The sequence below is a fragment of the Gouania willdenowi genome, chromosome 7, assembly GCF_900634775.1.
Source record: "Gouania willdenowi chromosome 7, fGouWil2.1, whole genome shotgun sequence".
In the NCBI taxonomy this organism is placed as follows: Eukaryota; Metazoa; Chordata; class Actinopteri; order Blenniiformes; family Gobiesocidae; genus Gouania; species Gouania willdenowi.
Window position 1 is genome coordinate 26,323,662 of NC_041050.1, and position 21,096 is coordinate 26,344,757.

At 36.2% G+C, this 21,096-nt stretch overlaps 1 protein-coding gene across 6 annotated transcripts in view; it reads left to right on the forward strand.

Annotated features, from left to right (window-relative positions):
* The first annotated feature begins 1,005 nt into the window (after positions 1-1,005).
* The window catches only part of trim33 (tripartite motif containing 33), a 53,189-nt gene continuing 33,098 nt past the window's right edge, over positions 1,006-21,096 (forward strand). For all 6 annotated transcript variants that reach the window (XM_028452424.1, XM_028452426.1, XM_028452427.1 and 3 more), the window contains exons 1-5: positions 1,006-1,657; positions 16,996-17,114; positions 18,492-18,684; positions 18,847-18,979; positions 20,603-20,719. In XM_028452424.1, coding sequence (XP_028308225.1) covers positions 1,066-1,657; positions 16,996-17,114; positions 18,492-18,684; positions 18,847-18,979; positions 20,603-20,719 — 1,154 coding nt within the window. In that variant the 5' untranslated portion in view covers positions 1,006-1,065. The remainder of the gene's footprint in view (positions 1,658-16,995; positions 17,115-18,491; positions 18,685-18,846; positions 18,980-20,602; positions 20,720-21,096) is intronic.

Below are 21,096 nucleotides of genomic sequence, written 5' to 3' on the forward strand. Positions count from 1 at the left end.
GTTGTTGTTCTTTCTATTGTGTTTTTTTTTTTTTTTTTTGATGTTTCGCTGTTATTTTTGTAGTGATATTGTGTATTTTTCTCTCATTTAGTGTGTCTTTTTTGTTGTTTTGCGCATTGCTGGTAATAGTAAGTATTTTTTTCTCTTTTCGTGTGTGTGTTTTTGTTGTCATTTTGTGTATTTTGTTGTTGATTGTCTGTTTTTTCATTAGTCAGTATATTTTTCTCTTATTTTGTGTGTTTTTGTTGTCGTTTTGTGAGTTGCTGGTAATGTTTAGTGTGATTATCACTTTTTCCTAAAAAATAAACAATATAAAACCCCATATTTTTAATGCTTTCATTTGTTAATTTTTTCTTTCGCCCTCTCTCAAGTACCCCCTGTAGTGCCATCGCGTACCCCCTAGGGTTACAGGTACCCCCATTTCAGAAACCCTGATATAGGAGACCATCCGTCACATTCATTTGTTTCTTTGTGGAATGATTCTGAGACACTATTTTCTTTTCGGTGCTGAATAACTCCTTTGTTTGTTGATAATTTAAAAAAGAAGAAGAATCAAAACAAATATTTTAGTAACCTAAGATTGCAATAGAACACATTCATCACAAAGCAGCTTGCGATCATGTTTAGCAGAAATAAACCGTGCTAAATATGTGTGATGTATGATCTTAGTACTTTATCATGTGTATTGTTTGGGTTTAACTCATGAGGCTTTTTAAAATGTAGGATGGTTGAGTGAACTGGGGTTAAATACCTAGCATGGCAAATTAATGTAATTTGGAGTTCAGGTCCAAAGGGGATCCACCTGTGCTCAATTCAGTCAAATTATCTCTCTCCCTCTCTCTGTTTCTTTCTTTATACACTTAATATCATGCCTAAATCACAATTATCATTTTGTTAATACATATGTTTGGGTTACTTTTCAGGTTTTGATTAAGAGGTAAATAAATAAATTTATAGTATATGTCTTCCTGTTGAGTGGATCGGCTCTGACGTCAGGACGTCACGTACGTACTACTGGTTCGAGAAGTTACGCAGTACGTGCTGTGGCTCCTGAGAGGGAGGAAGATGGCGGATAACAAAGGCGATGAGGATATGGAAACGTCTGTTAATTCAGACCCTGTACTTCCAACAGAAGTAAATGAGCAGCCAAAAGCAAAGACAGAGGACGCCAAAGTAGATTTAGAGAGGAAAACAAAGGAAGAGGGTGAAACAGAGCCTAATGACACCATTAGCGAGACACCAACACCCAGCGGTGAAGGAACGGACGTTAGCGGGAGCGGTGATGGCAGCGACGGAGCTGCTAGTGCGGTCACGGAAGGGAATGGCAGCGCCAGCACCACCGCAAGCCCGGTTGAGACAAGCAGTGAGAGCACGGAGCCGGTGGCCACCGAAGCCTCCACTAACGGGGAGGCCACTGTTGGCGGAATCCAACCCGAAATGTCTCCTCCATCAACTGCTCCAACGGCCACGCCGGTCCCCGCTCCAATCAACCTGCTGGATACGTGCGCAGTGTGTAAACAGAGCCTACAGAGCCGGGACTGTGAGCCTAAACTTCTACCCTGTTTGCACTCTTTCTGCCTCAAATGCATCCCACAACCGGAGCGACAGATCAGCGTACAGGTGCCTGGACCTCTCGGTCAGACGGACACCCACATCGGTGAGTGTTTCCCTGTAGATCATATCCCTGTGCGTGGGCCTCTGTCCTATCACCTGACGTTTGTTCAGATCAAGATGGAAGTTTTACATTCAACAGGCAGACCTGGTTGCTTTGTAGCGCTTGTTGTGATGATGTGTGGTGGTTAGATGGTTAATATGCTATCGCTTGTCACACAACGCCGTCACACGCTGATGCTCAGCGTTCACGGAATTGGTTTACAAGCGATAGCGTTACATGGCGTCGAGGCGAGGACAGGCCACCTCCGGTACACAGTCCGATCAGAGACGCAAACACTGGCAGAACGCGTCAGACGTTTGTGCCTCGGCTCCCAACGTTTTTTTAAAAAAAATCTACAAGTGAAATATAAAGTCAATGTACTTTAAGGAATCACTTAATTTATGTGTGCGAGTGATATAACACTAAACCACGTATTTTTGTCTGTCATCCTGTGTATGTTGATCAGTAAATACACTATTAACCTCTGTATGATCATATTTATATTAATATCATCATTATGTCACCATTTTATAGGCTGGAAGCCCATTTCCGCCATTTAATAAAAACTAGGAAGAGTAAAATATGTAATACAGATTTAAGTCACAATTATGTGATACTAAGTCATAATTATGAGATTGTATTATATTATTATGACTTACTATCTCATTGAGTTGTAACTCACTACTATGAGTTAGTAACTCATTATCATAAATTAGCACTTAAAAATTATGACTTAGTATCTCATTATTATGACTTGGGATCTCATTATTATGACTCACTCTCATTATTATGACTTAGTAACTAATTGTTATGCTTTAGTATCTGATTATTGACTATCGCATAGTTATAGTTATGACCAAGTATCTCATAATTCTGACTATCTCTTAATTATAACTTAGTATCTTATAAATATGACTAAGTATCTCATAATTATGACTTGTCTCATTTGGTTGTAACTCATTACCATGGGTTAGTAACTCATTATCATAAATTAGTACTTCAAAATTAGGACTTAGTATCTCAGTATGGCTATGTATATTTTAATTATGACTTAGTATCACAATATTATTACTTGGGATCTAATTATGACTCAGTATCTCTTAATTAGGACTTAGTATCTCATTGAGTTAGTAACTCATTACCGTGGGTTAATAACTCATTATCATACATTAGTACCTCAAAATGAGGACTTATTATCTCATTATAACTAACTGTATTTTAAACATGACTTAGTATCACATTATTATGACCCAGTATCTCATAATTGTGACTTAGTCACTAATTGTTATGATTTAGTATCTGATAAACATGACTATCTCATAATTATGAGTTAGTATCTCATAATTGACTAGCATCTCTTAATTATGACTTAGTAACTCCTTATAACATTATTATGGCATTGTATCTTTTTAAGTTATAACTCATTATCATGAGTTAGTATCTCAAAATTATGATTGTCATAATTATGGCTTTGTAAATTATTATTACGACTTAGTATCCTATAAACATGACTTACCAGGGCTCTACACACACTTTCCCAGTGGTGGCACTGGTGCGACCAACTTTTATCAATTGGTCGCACCAGCACAGAATTTTTTTTGTGAAGTGTGAAGTAGAGATTGACAGTGACTCAAGATATATTTGCAAAATGTTTGAATTTTTTCCAATATTTTTGAAAAACTAAATTTGGTTGGATGAATTCTACGCTCTCCAGGTCCGAGAAGTGCGGCCCAGATGCGCTCTGTTGCTACGCATGCCCAGACGCCTCAAGGCTTCAAAAATTACGTCATTTGTATGCACGGAGTCGCGTGGACCTCGTGAATGCATTGTGCATAAAACAGCCTTTACCAGTTTTCAAAATAAGGTCACTCTACGCACCACTCACACACGCTGAAAGAATTTGGTCACAGTCTCGAGCCCTGCTTACTATTTTATACACATTACTATCTCATTATGACTAAGAATCTCTTAATTAGAACTTAGTAACTTATTATGACTTATTAGCTCATTATCATAACTTACTAGCTCATTATTACAGTATGTCTCATAATTATGACTAATTATCTAATAATTAGTGCAGTGCCCACAAAGTATGTATTGTGAGGGTAAGTAGCTTTTTCATGGATGGACAAATTAGGTTGTGTTTGAAGGTGGGATGTCATCACTATGGAGGTAGGACTGATGACTTATCACTGTGAGGACTGATGACTTATCACTGTAGAGGTAGGACTGATGACATCATCACTGTGGAGGTAGGACTGATGACCTCATCATCGTTTATTTGAATTACTTTACTAATCCCTGAAGGGAAATTACATTGCACTCTGTTATTTTTAGGGACATGCTTCTCACACACATAGGCCCGAATCACACACATGCACAAACAGGACCTGTGGACATGCATTCATGGAGAGATGTAGGGGCTGCTTTTACAATGAAGGGAGCGCACCATTAGGGTTCGGTGCCTTGCTCAAGGGCACCTCGACAGTGCTCGAGAAGTGCCCTGGCACCTCTCCAGCTACCGTATTTTTGGTCCACATTGGGACTTGAACCGGCCACCCTCCGGTTTCCAACCTATATCTCTACGGACTGAGCTACTGCCGCCCCATAAACGATAAATGCCCATGTCGGAAATTAGCGAGGGCCACGGGCTATTTGTCCCTCAATTTAGCCAAGAATGTCCCCAAAAAGGTTTTTTGGGGACTGCCCCTGTATGTTGTTAACTTATTCTCTCGAGCGGAGCGTTGTTTACGGGAGCGAAGCCTCCGATGTGCACCACCCCTCCCACCCTCAGCCTGCACACACACACACACACACACACACACAGCGGTGCTTGTCTGAGCTACCTGAAGCTGTTGTGCTGCGATACAACATGGACTGCTACTTGGGTAAAGCCAGATAACCATCCAACAAAGTGAACCAATCCAATTTCCTCCGTCAGGTCCAAAGTTCCATAAACACGGGGACAGAGATGAACCTGTAGCAACGATTATGAACTGGAAACTCAACTAAAGCTAACTATGCTAAGCTAACACACAGCACACTGGGCTAATAGCTAGTGCTAACTACTCTATATATGGAATAGACCAAGCCACAGAGAGCCACCAACTTGTTTATGGTCAGATTTAACACTTGTATGGAAGGATAAAAGCGAACATATTACACGTTGTGTGAAATAAATGTTAGCATCTACCTATAAAAGCAAGGAACGTCTGTGTGTGTGGAGCAAATATCTCCCCGACGTGGTGTGAGTTCGACCTGAAACTTAGTCGACGGCTTCCAAATACCCCAAGTGTGTGCATCTGTTATTTTGGAGTAATTTGGTGAAGCAAAACGGTCAAAACGTTAATTTTAAGATTACGGCTCCCTTGGTATTGGTGGTATTGAGCGCACTACTTCCAGTTCCGGGTTCATGACGTCACTGTGTTGCAGTTTCTTTGGGTTAAAAAAAAAAGGTCAATATTAAAAATGTTTTTGTACCTCTAAAAGTCATTTAAGTTAATATTTCATGGTTATTTAATAATATTCCCGTGATTCCAAACTTCCTTTAAATCTCCGGTCACAGACTTCACTTCCTCCTTCGTCTCCATGACTGTGGGCGGCAGCTGTGCTGACGGTCGTTAGCCGACCTTATCACAAACTATCTGCTTATTCAGACAGAGGAATGCAACGTTTTTGTGAGCGGATTGGTCCACTATGATTATTGTTTGTTTTGCGCAACGGTGAGTGTTTCTTCTTATATTCATCTATGTGCTAAGAAAGATGCCAGCAGCTACAATGTAAACACACACACACACACACACACACACACACACATACACGGCTGATGTGTGTGCGTGCGTGCACTACATCGGGATGTACATGGTGAACGCACACAGAGCCGTTGAGAGAGAGTTGTGACTTTGGTGTTGCAAAACGTTTATTTTTTGTGGTATTTTTGGGTCTCTCTCTCTTTTTTTTTTTTAATTTTTCAATAACCTGACGAATTATGTGCATGACGCGCGCGCACGTGTGAGAGAACGCACGGAGGAGATGGAGGCACACACACACACAGTATTATATTATCTCTGTCTAATCGTACTACTACCGTATTATTGTTATTGCTATTCTTACATTATTCTTTTTTTGTATTCTTTTATATTATAGTTACTGATGTTCTCATTGTATTATTATTATTGCTATTACCTTATTATTTTGTTATTGTTTTTATTGTATTATTGTTACTGGATTTTCATTATAGTATTTTGTTATTGTATAATTATACTACTATTGTATTAAAGTTATTGCTATTCTTATAATTACCTTTATATTCTTTCATTATTAATATTTTTTTATCATAGTTACTAGTGTGCTCATTGTATTATTAGCATTGCTATATTATCATTATATTACCATTTTATTATAATATTGTTTTTAGTGCATTATATTATTTTGTTATTGCAAATATTACCATTAATATCATTACAACATTACTTTTATTACTACTTTCACTATTAATATTATATCCCTATGAACATATTTATTATCATCAGGGCTCTGCACAAACTTATCCAGTGGTGGCACTGGTGTGATAAACTTTCTCTGTTAGTCGAGGGGTTGTACAGCATAGCCATGCATGCTGATGAATAGTTGACTTAACTGGCTACCGTAGTTACCGTGTCTCTCTTAACAACCTGCGAAGGATTATGTGCAAGACGCACGCCCGCGCGTGTGATAGATAACGCACGGAGGAGATGGCTGACACACACACACACACACACACAGTATTTATAATAAAAATGTACTAAATGAGTAAAATAAAACTACAAACTAAACAATATACAAAAAGTACACACAATGACAACAGAAATGCATAAAAATATACAAAAAGGCTCCAAAAACACAAAATTACTCCAAAAAACATACATTACAGAAAAATACACCAAACAACAACAAAAATATGAAAATGACTCAAAATACACAAAACTACATACCTAATACACAAAATGACAACAATGCACAAAACTACACCAAAAAAGATACAAAAATACACAAAATGATTCCAGAATCACACCACAATGGCAACAAAAACAATAATTATACACCCGCAAATAAACCCCTTTTGTAACACTACAGAGTACAGAGTATGTACACATCTTTGTACACAGACTCATTTGGCCATAATTAACAACTATACTTATGCGCCCACATGAATGCATACTTCCGACAGGCACTGTACTAGTAAATATTAATGTTACTATTCATTTGTTTAAACTTGTGAAACGCAATATTTTTTTAAATTATATTTCACGTGTTCACAGACAAAGCTGTCCCATTAGACTAATGTAACTATTGAGATTATTACACCAAAATATACTGAATGATGAAATCATCTTCTTGATCTGGTTTAATTATAGGAAATCAGAGTTATTTATTAACCATAACTTTATGTAACTCATAAGTAGGGCTGGGCGATATGGCCTTTTATAAATACCGCGATATTTTTAGGCCATGTCACGATACAGGATATATATCTCGATATTTTGCATTACCCTTGAATTAACACTTTGATGCACAAAATCACACCAGTATGATGATTCTATATGTCTACATTAAAACATTCTTGATCATACTGCATTAATATATGCCAATTTTAAACTTTCATGCAAAAAAGGGGCTATCACAACTAAGTCAAAGTTGACATAACTGTATTTATTAAACAGTGAGTGGCTCAAACATAAAATTGTCAACAGAAAGTGCACGTTCTGTGCAAAATTGTCACAGAGACATTTCAAAACAAGACATTAGTGCAGGATGCAACTCACATGGCATTTCAAAACACAAAATTAAAGTGCACTTTTTGTACATAATGCCACTACAATATTTTAAAACAAATAGTGCCCTTTTGTGCATGTTGTCATTAAGATGACATTTCAAAAAAAAAAAAAAAAGTCCGCGAGTTTAACGGTATGGTCATTTTCAACACCGCACAGACTACAAGCTGCGATATATCGAGTATATTCGATATATCGCCCAGCCCTACTCATAAGATGAATGAACCAAGATTCAGCAACAGTAAAAACACTGGAGTTATTTTTGCTTTTCATGTGCTTTTTTTAGAAAATCATTTCATTTTAAGTGAAGAAATAAATAAATTAATTACAAACAATAACACTAATAGTAATCCACATGCACTAATATATTCCATAAAATATCAGCCCATGAACTCTGAGTCAGCAGCTATTGTAGCCTTTTTCAATGTGTCTATTGTTGATGTATTAAGATTTATTTGTGTTTGTAAGGAACCTGTTTACACTTTAAGTTGGGAATTGTTTTATTTATTTATAGTTTTTTATTTATCGTAATGTTTATCGTTATCGTGATAAATACCAGAAATTATCGGGATAATTTTTTAGTTCATATCACCCATCCCTGATACCATTAATAATTTGTTTCATCAATGTTTTACAAAATATCTTATTAACGGTATCATTGCAGTCCAAACAAATCCGACGTCGCACACCCTCGAACCAAGCAGCAGCCATGTTGAATTTCTCAGGTCAGTCTGGTCCTGATCCGCGGAGATATTTGAGGAACACAGACAGACAGAGATTCCTTGCTTTCATAGAGAGATTATAAATGAAGATTTTTTTTTATTATTATTTAAGCTGTATTACTGGTGCACATTTTCTTGACATAATTGTAGATGATGGTATAATCACACGCATTTCTATGATTAACTTGCAGGTAAATGCTCTATTACCTACTATTGAACTTTTTTATTTATGTAGCCTACATCAATGTCAATCAATGTGAAATACATTTTGGTTGGGTTCTTTTAACCAGTAGTAGTAAAACTAGATCTTCACAAACTACAAAGTAACAATAATCGTAATGAACTGCCACCTTGGTCGTTTAAACTTCTTTTTTACCCACAAATCTACACCTTTTATTTTTTTTTTAAATGTACAATTTACAAGAAAACACCACATGCACCATAAATCACATAAAACACATATATGATACATAATCTTTGTACATTATTAGGAGTTGTTAAACCTTTCCAGAATAGAAAATGAAACAATTAAAGGTGTTTATACAGTGATATAATGAGGTAATGTGGCCACCAGGAAACTTCAAATGCAGAGATGGTGATTTAACACTACAAGCTGTGAGTGAAGCGTATCCTGCATATTTGTTGGAGATATGTTTATAAGAATTTTGCCAAGTGAAAATGAACATTGCAGATATCCACATCATTAATTCTATCTACAATTGTCCTTTCACATTACCACCACACCATTCTGCACAGGCAACATGACATTATCTTTCCCATTTATCTGTATTGGCTACGTCCACACATTTTACATATCTGTAATTAGATTTTGATAGGCAGAATAAAAGGTAAAGCTATCTACTATATATGCTGAGTCAAAACTCCTCCATTACAGATACTGTATTTATATTAATCCAGTTTTCAATACCTGAAATTTAATTTTGACAAGTTAAAATGTAATCACAGTTAACTATAATGACTTACCTGATACACATGAATTGGAAAAGTGATGTCAGTTTTCAATCAAAATGACATAAATGCATTTATTTAAATGGTACCTATACAACTTTTTAATTTCCGATATGATACCTATATTGCAGCCTTGCATATCGGCCAATACTGATATGATCTGATATCAGCATGAATCATACATGATTTTTTTTTTTTTTTAATGAAAAAATTATAATTTCTTACTTTGTAGTGTGGAAAGTTAGAAAAGGCTTGATCAAGTGATGTCACTCAAACAGAGAATAATAGTCTGCAACAGTAGGTATGAGAAAAACTGACCCATTTATTATTAACAGATTGGTTACAAACATTTTAACCTTCAACATAATATCTACAGTATTCTACAATTAAAAAAAAAATAAATTTAGAAAAAAAAATCGGAAAATCCGGGAATTTGAATTCGATATTCGTTTTCAGGCTAATATCGGATCGGGACACCCTCAGTATCTACCCATAGTAAGACTTTGATTACAAGCTTTAATTTCTTTTCTAGTTTTCCCATTGTTGTGTTACCTCCGCGTCAGTTCACACATTTGATTTTTGTTTCCCTACTTATGGCTAATTAAGTGAACTATTATTATTTTCATATTTTTATGCTGCAGCAGTGGGCCTAATACACACATTATAAACAATATGTGACGTCTGTCTGTTTGTTACCCTTTCTCGACATTCTTTCACTTGTTTTCTGGGGAATAATACTGAGCAAATGTGTGATATTGTCTCAAAACAAACAGTTCAGATTAGAAGGCTTTTTTCATTTCAGAATGTGGGTTTTCCATCCATTTTCTGGAGTGACATTAAATTAGAGTCCCTACATGTATAGGGGCTTGAACTGCTTTCTTTTACAATTAGGAAATCATAGCAGTGTAAATCAAAATTTTGTAATTTAAGTAGTAATAGTTGTTAATGACTATATCAAGGTCCATTCACTATATACTGTTTCCAGCTGTATGTCAGTCAGTAACTGTGTCAAGCTTATATTACATACCTACTATATGATTACAAGCCCAGTAGAGTATACTTTTCATAACCAGTGATTATGGCCTGATGTCATGCATGACGCAGGTTCAGCCAAGCCATGTTCAGAGGTGTTGCCACGAAGGCTGCAATGATTAGTCGACATAATTGTGTTGACTACAAAAATTTGTCGATGCAGATTTTATAGGGTCGACTTGTCATTTAATCTTGTAAATAAATAATAAAATCCAGCCTGCGGCCGCTTCCTGCTTTCTTTCTGCTGCAGTACTTTACATTGGTGCTAGTGTTGATGGGTCTAGTGTTGCCCCACTATCTTTGTGCAAGTAAACAACAAAGAATGGCGGAGAGAGGAAAATATCGAAGAAGCTTAATGCAACCTAGGGCTGGGCAAAAAAAAATCGATTTAATGGATTTATTGAATTTGTAGATGAAAACTATTTTTATTTTTGCAAATTTGAGTTTAAAAAAAGAAATAATGAATTAATTTAAAAAAAAATTTTGGGACTTATTTGCTCTCCGTCCTTGAGCCCTTTGTTTACTGTGTTTACCCTTTGGGTAGGCTATATGTGCGCCACAGGTATGTTTAATGTTTTATTTGCACTATGCTGAGATGCTAAGGGAAGAGTTTATTATTTTTTAATTGTGATGTTATGTTATAAAATATGTAGTTATCTGATTTCTTAATCATAAAAATTAAGCTACTGTGAAGCTGCTGTTGCATTTTTGCTTAAATTTGGGTTAAAGCTTGAAATTGTTGAATGACAGAACCTCATTTACTTTTTATATTGGGATTGTTCTATGCATTTTAAGTCTTGAGGACAATCACAGCAGTTAAATTGCACTTTTGACAATATATCTGATGTCTGCAGTCATTTTTAAGTGCATTGAAAAAAAAATCTAAAATCAAATCGAAACTCAAATTTTTCTTTAAAAAATCTGATTTTTTTAAGGCAAAATCACCCAGCCCTAACACAACCTAAAGTTTCTAAAGCTTCAGAACTTTTCACCAAAAACAAACCGGTGAAAAACTTGAAGTGTGAACTCCGAAGTTCAGCTCTGAGTCATTAAAGGACGACGAAGATCCACGGACACACAGTGGAGCCCTGGTTTGTACACGGACCCAGAGAGGAGTGACATGTCTACCGCTGATATTTACGCAATCTTTGATTTCTAATAACATGTAAATGTGTTTGTTAGCCGACAATCTGTGATTCAAATAAGTATTAATGAATGTTTCATTAGGTCTGTGTGTAGCTCTGAAAGCATGTTTATCACTGCACTCATCAGTGAGTTAGTGACATACCCACTTTGAAATAAGTTTTTTCTGCTCATTCTAGTGTTTATTCTGAACAGTAAACCTTTTTAATTTATTATCAACTATCTGATTTGGATCAAACAAGACGTTATTATGTATTCTTTTATTTTATGGACTTGATTTAAGTAAAATGAACTCTTTGATTGGTTTAAACCTCATTACCTCCTTAACCTGCAGGTTGGCTCTAGCTTTTTAAAGTTACTTATTTATGTACACTCTTTGTTTACTATTACTACTTTGTTCAAGACAACTTACACTTTAAGTTTGTGATATTCAATATATTCATTTTGTGTTAAATATAACAACCACTACAAATACATGTTTTAATTCCTCTCTGTAAAACATGCTGTCACACTTTAACAGTTTACCTCCATAACCTGCAATGCAGGTTAGCTACATCTTTACACCAACTTTACAAAGTGTTTTGTTTATCATTACTTATTCAAGAAGACCACTTGCAGTTTGAGTTTGTAGAATTTTTAATTTTTGTTTTTATTGTGATCACAGTGATATTTTATGTTGAAATTATAACGACTATTTTATAAATTCATGTTTTATGTTTTATTGTTTACCTTTTTTTTCTTCTGTAAAATGTGCCATCAGAATACAACAGGGGAAACAGGCCTTAAAATGACAGTCCAAAATATGTGCTTATTTAAAATTGGGAAAAAAAATTGTGACTAATCGACCAATCAAAAAATAAACGAGAGGTTAGTCGACAATAGGGGTGGGAAACTCTGGGTAGCTCACGATAACAATTATCTCACGATATGGCGATACTGCGATTATTGATATATTGGTCAGAAATCAATCTACGATGATCTATGACATAACAAGGCAAAAAAAAGATTATGTGAAAAAATACCATTTTTATTATATCGCTGAAAGATGATAATTTGAAAAAGTGTCCTATGAACAGTGACACTATTTTAGTGCAACATTTCTGTAAATAAGTGTCAACATACCAATGTAAACGAATAACGATCTCCAATAGTGCTTTCTGTAAACAAAAAATAGGGTCTTTCTTTACCAGTGACACCATTATGTTCCAATATTCCAGTAAACAATATATTGGTTCTTTCAACAAACAATGACAACATTTCTGTGAAGACCTACCTGCACATTTTCGTGAAAAGGCAGAAAAGGTTTTGAAAAAAAAAAAAAAAATTAAATCAATACTTAAATCAATACCGATGATTGATCCTGCGAAAAAAAATATTGCGCTATATCGCCACACTCCTAGTCAGCAACAAAAATAATTGTTAGTTGCAGCTCTAGTTTAATGTTAAAATGTATGTAACCCATTGGTTAATAATAAATGAGTCAGTTTTTCTAATACTGTTGCTATTAATATCACTCGATCAATACTTTTCTAACATTCCACACTACAAAAGAAATACTAAAAGTACCTATGATCCGGGCTGATATCGGATTGATACCGGCCAATAACCAGGATTGAATGCAATATCGGTATCGTATTGGAAGTGAAAAAGTTTTCAAGCTTCGTTATCTATTTTTATAAATAATAAATAAAGATGCTGTTTTCTTTGCTTAAAATACTTTTTGTCACAGTGTTAGGTACATTTGCGTATTTAGTCTAAAGTCAGGATGGAGGATTCTTTTATCAAAGATTAATTTTCATCTGATCAGTTTGTTCACACAAAGTTTTGCAAAGTGGTAGTTATTACAAAGCTGTAGCGTCATAATTTAGTTGGGTAGCTGTGGATAAGCTGTTCTAAAGTTCTCCCACACTGTTCACAATACAACAAATTCAATTTGGTGTGGGAAGCCTCTAAAATTTCAGAGAAGCCATTTATACACGGTTACATCGATATGGAACCTCTCGAATTTCTTGCAACATAACAACCACACTATATTTATTCATCTAAGTCTGGTCAAACCCTTTAAAGTAGGCTGCTCGGTGCTCATTGATTGTTTAGCTGCATGTGTGCTTTACCTGTTGTTACAAGGACAGCTAAGGGCTTGTGCAGGCCGCCTCCACCTAATTTCATGCCACTTCTGCCTCTCACATCTTGAAAGCTGGGATTTTAAATGTCCTCTGTGACTGCATTTGCAGTTTTGTAGGCGACTCCAACCACACGAATGCAGCCCAAAGCTGGGCCAATAGACTCTTAGGACACGTCCACAAAGAAACATCTGTTCTCTCGCTACGGTTGGGCATCGTTTGGATTTTAACGATTCTGATTCCGATTCTCATTTTGGATTCCTGTTCTAAACGATTCTCGATTCCGATTCTTTGAGTTGTGCAGGTCAACAGGTCACAGGTTTCACAAGAGAATTTTTTCATTTGAAAAAGCCTTCATACAGGCCATTTTTATTAATTCACTTAGCTGATATAGTTTAATTTGGTTGCTGTACTGTAACTAAGGTATTCAATTATTACAAAGGTCCCCAACTATAACTGTACAACTGAAACTTGCTAAAATAAAACTACAAACAAGTTGGCAGCAGTCTAAAAAACAAAGAGCTGCAGCCCAGGTAGATGTGAAACAAAATTAAAAAACACATCCACTCATCACCTCTTGTTAGGAATGTGCGATATTTTATCGTTTATGATTTATCGTCAAAAACATTCTCACCGGTAAGAATTCGTCATATAAACGATAAATTCCCATGTCAGAAATTAGCGAGGGCCACGGACCATTTGTCCCTCAATTTAGCTAAGAATGTCCCAAAAAAACCGTGTTCCATGGGCCAAAACTGCCTGTTTGTTGTCAACTTATTATTCTCTGGAGCGGAACGTTGTTTACGGAAGCTCTGACATGCGCCGCCACCGCCGCCTTCACACACCGCCGTCTGTCTGTGTGAGGTCCTCATCACAGCTACCTGAAGCTGCCGTGCTGCGATACATCATGGACAGTTACTTGGTTAAAACCAGATAACCATCCAACAAAGGGAACTGATTCAAGTTCCTCCATCAGATCCACCCAAAGTTCCACAAACACGGGGACAGAGATGAACCTCTAGCAACGATTATGAACTGGAAAGCTAAGTATGCTAAGCTAACCCACCGACACATAGACTGGGTTAAGAGCTAATGCTAACCGCTTCATATAAGGAATAACATTCCAAGTAAAAAGAACACCTCTTACTGTCATAAAGCCACAGAGAGTCACCGATTTGTTTATGGTCAGATTTAACACTTGTATGAAAGAATAAAAGCTAAACATGTCACATTTTGTGAAATAAATGTTAGCATAAATACTAATTTCACTATTCATACGTCCAAACTTGTGAAACACAATATTTTTTAATTATATTTTGCGTGTTCACAGACAAAAGCTGGTCCCATTAGACTAATGTAACTATTGAGATTATTACACTTAAATATGCTGAATGATTAAATCAACAGCTTGATCTCGTTTAATTATAGGAAATCAGAGATACATTTATCAATCATGACTTTATGTAACTCATTATCATATAAATGAAACAAGATTCAGCAGCAGTACAAACACTAATGGAGTTATTTTTGCTTTTCATGTGCTTTTTTTTTTAGAAAATAATTTAATTTTAAGTGAGGAAATAAAGGAATTACATACAATGCACAAATATATTCCATAAAATATCATCTCATGAACTCTTTGAGTCAGCAGCTATTGTAGCCTTTTTTAATGTCTTATTTTGATGTGTTTACATTCATTTGTGTTTGTAAAGAACCTGTTTACACTAAGCTGTATTACTATTTTTTATTTATAGTTTTTATTTATCGTTATTTTTATTGTGATAAATACCAGAAATTATTGTGAAAACTTTTTTTTGTCAATATCGCCCATCCCTACCTATTGTCTTGTACTGTGCTTTAATCTCTGTGTATCATATATATATATATTTATAATCTACAAATTGAATTTCTGGGTGGGATCCTGTTGGCAGGGCGGGGGTGTTCGTTGAGGAAGGTGGGGCGCCCTGCCTAATAAACTATGGGGGAAACACTGCATTCATAATAATCCGAAATGCTTGTTTATCACAACACATTTAAAACACTTCAGATAAAGCTCTGCGTTTCTTTAAAAAAAATGGGATTATGGGTGAAATTGGACATCACACTGTCTCCACATTCAGTCACTCATTTTCCAATGAAGTATAACATGGAAATGTGTGATACTGTCTCAAAACATTCATGTGAGGCATTTCTGTGTTTGTGTTAGAACCTGATTTAAAATAAAAGGGAGAGAGAGAGAGAGAAAAACTTGTCAGATTGATTTTTTGTTTTAAAACGTTAATGTTTTTATTCCTTCCATTTTCCACGATCTTGGAAAATTGGAGGCCCTAAGTGTTCACCTCCCAGTAGTATTTAAATATATATATATATTTTTTTTTATATTAAACATTGTGTAATAAACTAGTCGATAAGGAAACATCAGGGTTGTCGATGTTGTTGGCATCAACCCTCCTCGTTACATACTACACCCAGCAAATGCTGTTTTTTTGTTTTGTTTTTTCATTCATATTAAAACCGGTCAAGCATTTGCTCTTTGTGTGACTTCAATATAAAAATGCTACGGGCCATTTTCTGTACCTGTTACCCAGGTACCGTATCATAGTACACAAATGCAACCCCCGGTTTCTCCCTGTAATCCGCTTAGCACCTGCAGAACAACATGTGAGGATACGCCTCGTCTTATCTTGGTTTAAGCAGTTTTTATAGCTGTGCTGCCCCCCCCCCCCCCCCCCGCCCACCCCCCAATAACAGCTACATTAGCGTTAATTGATTCCTGCTGTATTTGATCAAATTATTTTACTTGGAGCAGAGGGATTATGATACCTGGATGTTGAATATTGTTCATGCTCTATACGAACTGTTCCAGTTTAAATTGACAGCGTGTGTGCGTGTGTGTGTCTGTCTATCTCTCTCTCTGTCTGGCTGCATTCACATCCAATTAGAAGAGGACTTCCACAGCTGGGCTTACACAAACCGGCTGTGTGCTGTTCCCAGTCAGTGTAGACCAGATCAAACTGACTCAGACTGGCTCACACTGGTTTCTGCCTCAGCTGGCTGGTGGGGGAGGGGGCGGAGTTTGGATCTAAGGGTTTATGAGGTGGAGGAGGGGCAATAATTATGTAAAGTTAAACCTTGTGACGATTGTTGGACCTCAGAAAATGATTGGCAAAGTCAATTAAAATAATAATTTACTGGCGTCGAATGCGGCAGTATTTGTACTTAATCACTTTATTCAGCTTTGCTAATTGAATAAGGCCTTGATCTAATATTCTTATAAAAATGCCACAAATGATGAGGACATTTTTCTGGAGATGGAGAGAAATTCAATTATTCTCCATGGAACAGCCTGCATGTCCCATTGAGCCAAGAATTTTCATTAAAAAAAATCAATCTGCTGAGGGTTTTTTATTTTCTCTGTTCTCTAAGTATTTAGTTGTATATTTTTAAGGATTACGCATCAATAGACATTTGGTAAGGTTTGAATTCATCTGCCAGTGTTTGATCTCTTTCTACATTTGCTTTCTTTCCTTTTCCTTTAGTGAATGTTATGAGGTGTTTGGTTTGCCAGCAGGACTACAAACAAAGTGACTTAATCGACAACTATTTTGTGAAAGACACCACGGAAGCCACCAGCAAATCAGATGAGAAAGCTTCAAAGGTACGGGAAGAGGGGCGGGACTGGGTGTCTAGTCAGAGTGCCGTACTTGAAGGTAGAAGGAAGTGGGGCACTCTGACTTTCTCTTTATGCTCATTAAAAAAACAAATGAATGAAAAGTCCTCACAAAGTGGTCACTCGCTGCATGACAGGGTCGTATTTTTTTTTATTCATGACAAGGTATTTATGACGATAGTTTGGGGCTGTTTTCACATGGGGAAAGCGCTGTGATTGGGCTGAGTGGGTGGAGAATAGCAGATAATTTAAACACCTTGGTTTAGCTTAGTTTGTGTTAAAGAGTTAAAAGAGTGGCTTGATGCACTTTAACTCGAGACCGACCAATTTTTGGGGCCGTTACCAATATTGTTTTTTTTTTTTCAAAAGCCCATACCTAATGTGTTTGTCAATATATGAAATAAGGACATTGCTATACACATGTACATGTTCTTATAATACCCAAATTATGATTCAAGACAAAGAAGCAGAACATTGCTAAATTAAGATAAGGAACATTAATGAATAACACTGTCAACATAAGGACTATAAAGTCCCTGTTTTGTTTTTTTCCTACAACACATTTTGAGTTAGTTTAGTCAGTCTTCTGACTAAAATGCAACTTTGTCCAAATTTAGTTATCAGGATTATTTCAGATATTTATATTAAGACATAAAAATGTAGTCTACTAAATCGTTACAGATATAGTCGACTAAAATATAAAGCATAAGAGTGAATACATTTTTAAAAGATTCACTTACCATCGATCAACCTGATCTGGGATGACAATAATTTTTGTAAATACAAACAGACAGATTTAATGTGATCAATGCATAAAATCACATGAACACTTGAGTTCTGATTGGATTTAGTCCCATGTGACGAAATTATAGTTTTCATTAGTTGACGAAAATAGCAATACATTTTGATATATAGTTTTCGTTAACATGTATTTTTAAAAAGATAATCATAGTCTCGATATGGTCATTTAAAAAAATGAGGTTCAGGAAAACAACAAAATGAACACTGCTGTAAACACAACGATAAATTGGAAAGGGCAAACTGTATTTCTGGAATACAGTGTAGGCTATATAAATAGTAAAAAATAAAGTTGCACAAATCTCGATAAGTAAACATGGATAACCCAAAAAAGCAAACATATAACTGTAAACAATAAACTCTGTGTTGTAATTTTGCAATAATACTGCCAGTTCAAATGTGGCAGCTTATAATGCAAAAAGTACAGAGCCACAGAATCTCCACGCAGCAAACTTACTTGTACAATTTCAATCAAGTAACCATACTTCTACTTGAGTAGGATATATTAGTACTCATTACACTTTGCTTGTGACGACTATACACACTACTTTTCTTTGTCATTCCAAGGTGTGCACAAGTTGCGACGACAACGCAGTACCCATTGCTTACTGTGGGGATTGTGTGGAGTGGCTGTGTAAAACCTGCGTAGAGGCCCACCAAAGGGTCAAAGTTACCAAGGACCACAAAATTCACACAAAGGAGGACATAGATGCTGCCTCTGGTAAGACGGGGGAACCTCACGATGGAGGACACAGCTCCGGTTAGTAAATCTAATACTAATAATCGCAGAAAACATAGTGAAAATTTTACTTTTTTGATGCAGATCAAAATATTACATAAAAATCATGAGTAAAATGTGAATAATTGTTATATAAATGGATTTTAATTTGACCTTTTTGACCTTGTTTTTGCTCACCTGTAGAGTCTCCAAGTTTGTCAGGTCAGAGGCCAGTTTTTTGTCCCATACACAAGAAGGAGCCGCTAAAGCTCTTCTGTGAGACCTGCGACACACTGACCTGTAGAGACTGTCAGCTGCAGGAGCACAAGGAACACAGGTAGCTCCGCCCACCTTTTTTTTATTATGGCATTATGTAACTTTATGTGCTATCGTGTGTTTTTACATTTATACAGACTTGTTTTAATGAAAGAGATGCAAAAAAAAAAACAGTGCTAAAGTTCACGTTAGCCCAAAGTTTTTTTTGTGAATGGGGTCTGTGGAAAAACATGAGGTTAGGCTTATTTGAAAACAACCTACAAAATCAGTTTAACTCATTCACTGCCATTCATTTTCAGAATGGCTACCCCCCTTACTGCCAGTCATTTTAGAGCATTTTGACTGATTTCTAAAGACCCACAGAATATTTTGTGCTATGACGATCTGAAACCAGATTCTGAAAGATTAGTTTCTATTTTCATCAGAAAAAAAAATGTTTTTAGCTTGTTTCATTCTTCTGTAATCAGCAGTTGAACAAAAAGCTGAGAAAAACGGCTTTTTCTGAAAAAACCTGTCAGCGACTTTGAAACTTTTTTTTTTTGCTTTAGTGACACCTCAACATTAGTTTCTTTCTATAAAACAACACTGAGACCGGGCTTTTGATGGTCAAATTATTAATATTTTGTTATCTGGGTCAGAATTGAATGGATTTTTAACAGTTTTTTGGCCTTGCTCCAAATCTCTCCCCCCCTCCGTTCTCCCACACACGCCATTTCCTCCTCCGCCCTGACATGCAAAGCCCACCCACGTTCCCCGGTTTGTAGATTGTTTTGTCTCACGATGGCAGCACTCTCAATGGTCCAGTGAGTTCCACACATGCCATGGTCGAGTGTGCGCTGCTGGGAGCTTCACCGTCTTCTCTCGTAGCGCCGTTTTCTGCTTCATCCCTGTGTGTGCCTCCACATCGATAGTGTTAATCATGGCTTATCTCTCATCCAAAGGTGTGCTGCTGCCACCTAAATGCCACCAGTTGGTCACTACACCATAGTACAAGCCTGATATTCACAGGAGAGCTCTGTCACACTGTCTCCTAGCAACCCCAGCCGAAAAACACAATTGACGCATATATGCATTAATGGCAGTGAGTGAGTTAATAATAACTTGTCACACACAGGTCTGGTTATTGTCAGATATGTTTAAAATTGTCATTCATTCATTAAATACACACAACTTGTCACAAATAAACAGACTAAAGAAATGGTTGTTTGAAAATCGTTGAAAACTTTAGGTTCCATCATTTTACTTTAACTTTTTTCTTTTTAAAACATGTTTTTTGTGTTTAAATCATAGGAATTCCTCCGATTGAATTTTGTTTTGCAATCGGCACACAAAAACATAGAATAAATGTGATAATTTGAGCTGTGTGCCATTATGAATCATGGTAAATGAAATCATTTAGGTAAAATACAGTTGTTCTCCCATTTGGTTAAACCTTAAGCGCATAACAACCCTGGTGGGTGTTCACAGTACTTTTCTTTGTCAACTGAACCCTGGGACTTGCCAGGGTTTTTTTTCATTACCTATGTTCAAGGTTAGATGGTGAGTGGGAGATTGTTTTACAAGTTAGCTAGTTTTGTTTTGATCTTTTTAGCGTTTCACCTGTCATCTTCCTCAACAAACTTTCTTTATCGTGACCCTCGTTTCTCAGTGCTGCATGTGTTTCTGACTTGACGTGATCCTTCAGGTACCAATTTTTGGAAGAAGCTTTCCAGAATCACAAGGATGTAATAGAGACCACCATGGCCAAGCTACAGGAGAAGAAGAATTATGTCCATTACTCAGTCTCTCAAGTGCAGAGCAGGTGTGAACTTTGTACCACTTTTTTACTTCATGGGTTTGAAATGTATCACCTGTTGTTTGGGGTTTATAAATAAAAGTAGATGATTCTGTTTTCTATGTTACGTTTTATGTATAAATGGGTTTGAGATTATTTTGAATGCATGCAAGAGACTTTCACTGTTTAAAAATTATTTTAGTTATTAATTAATTAGATGCCCAGTGCTTAATAAAAGCTGTGATAGAAATAAACCCATCCGCTGTCAGCTGCTCAATAACATCCTTACAAATCCAAAATAATCCATTCAATAATAGTTCATTAGATGTAACACTGCATATTATATGGTCATTATTAGGGATACAAATAATATTCGGTAAACGAATATATTCGGCCTTCGGTTT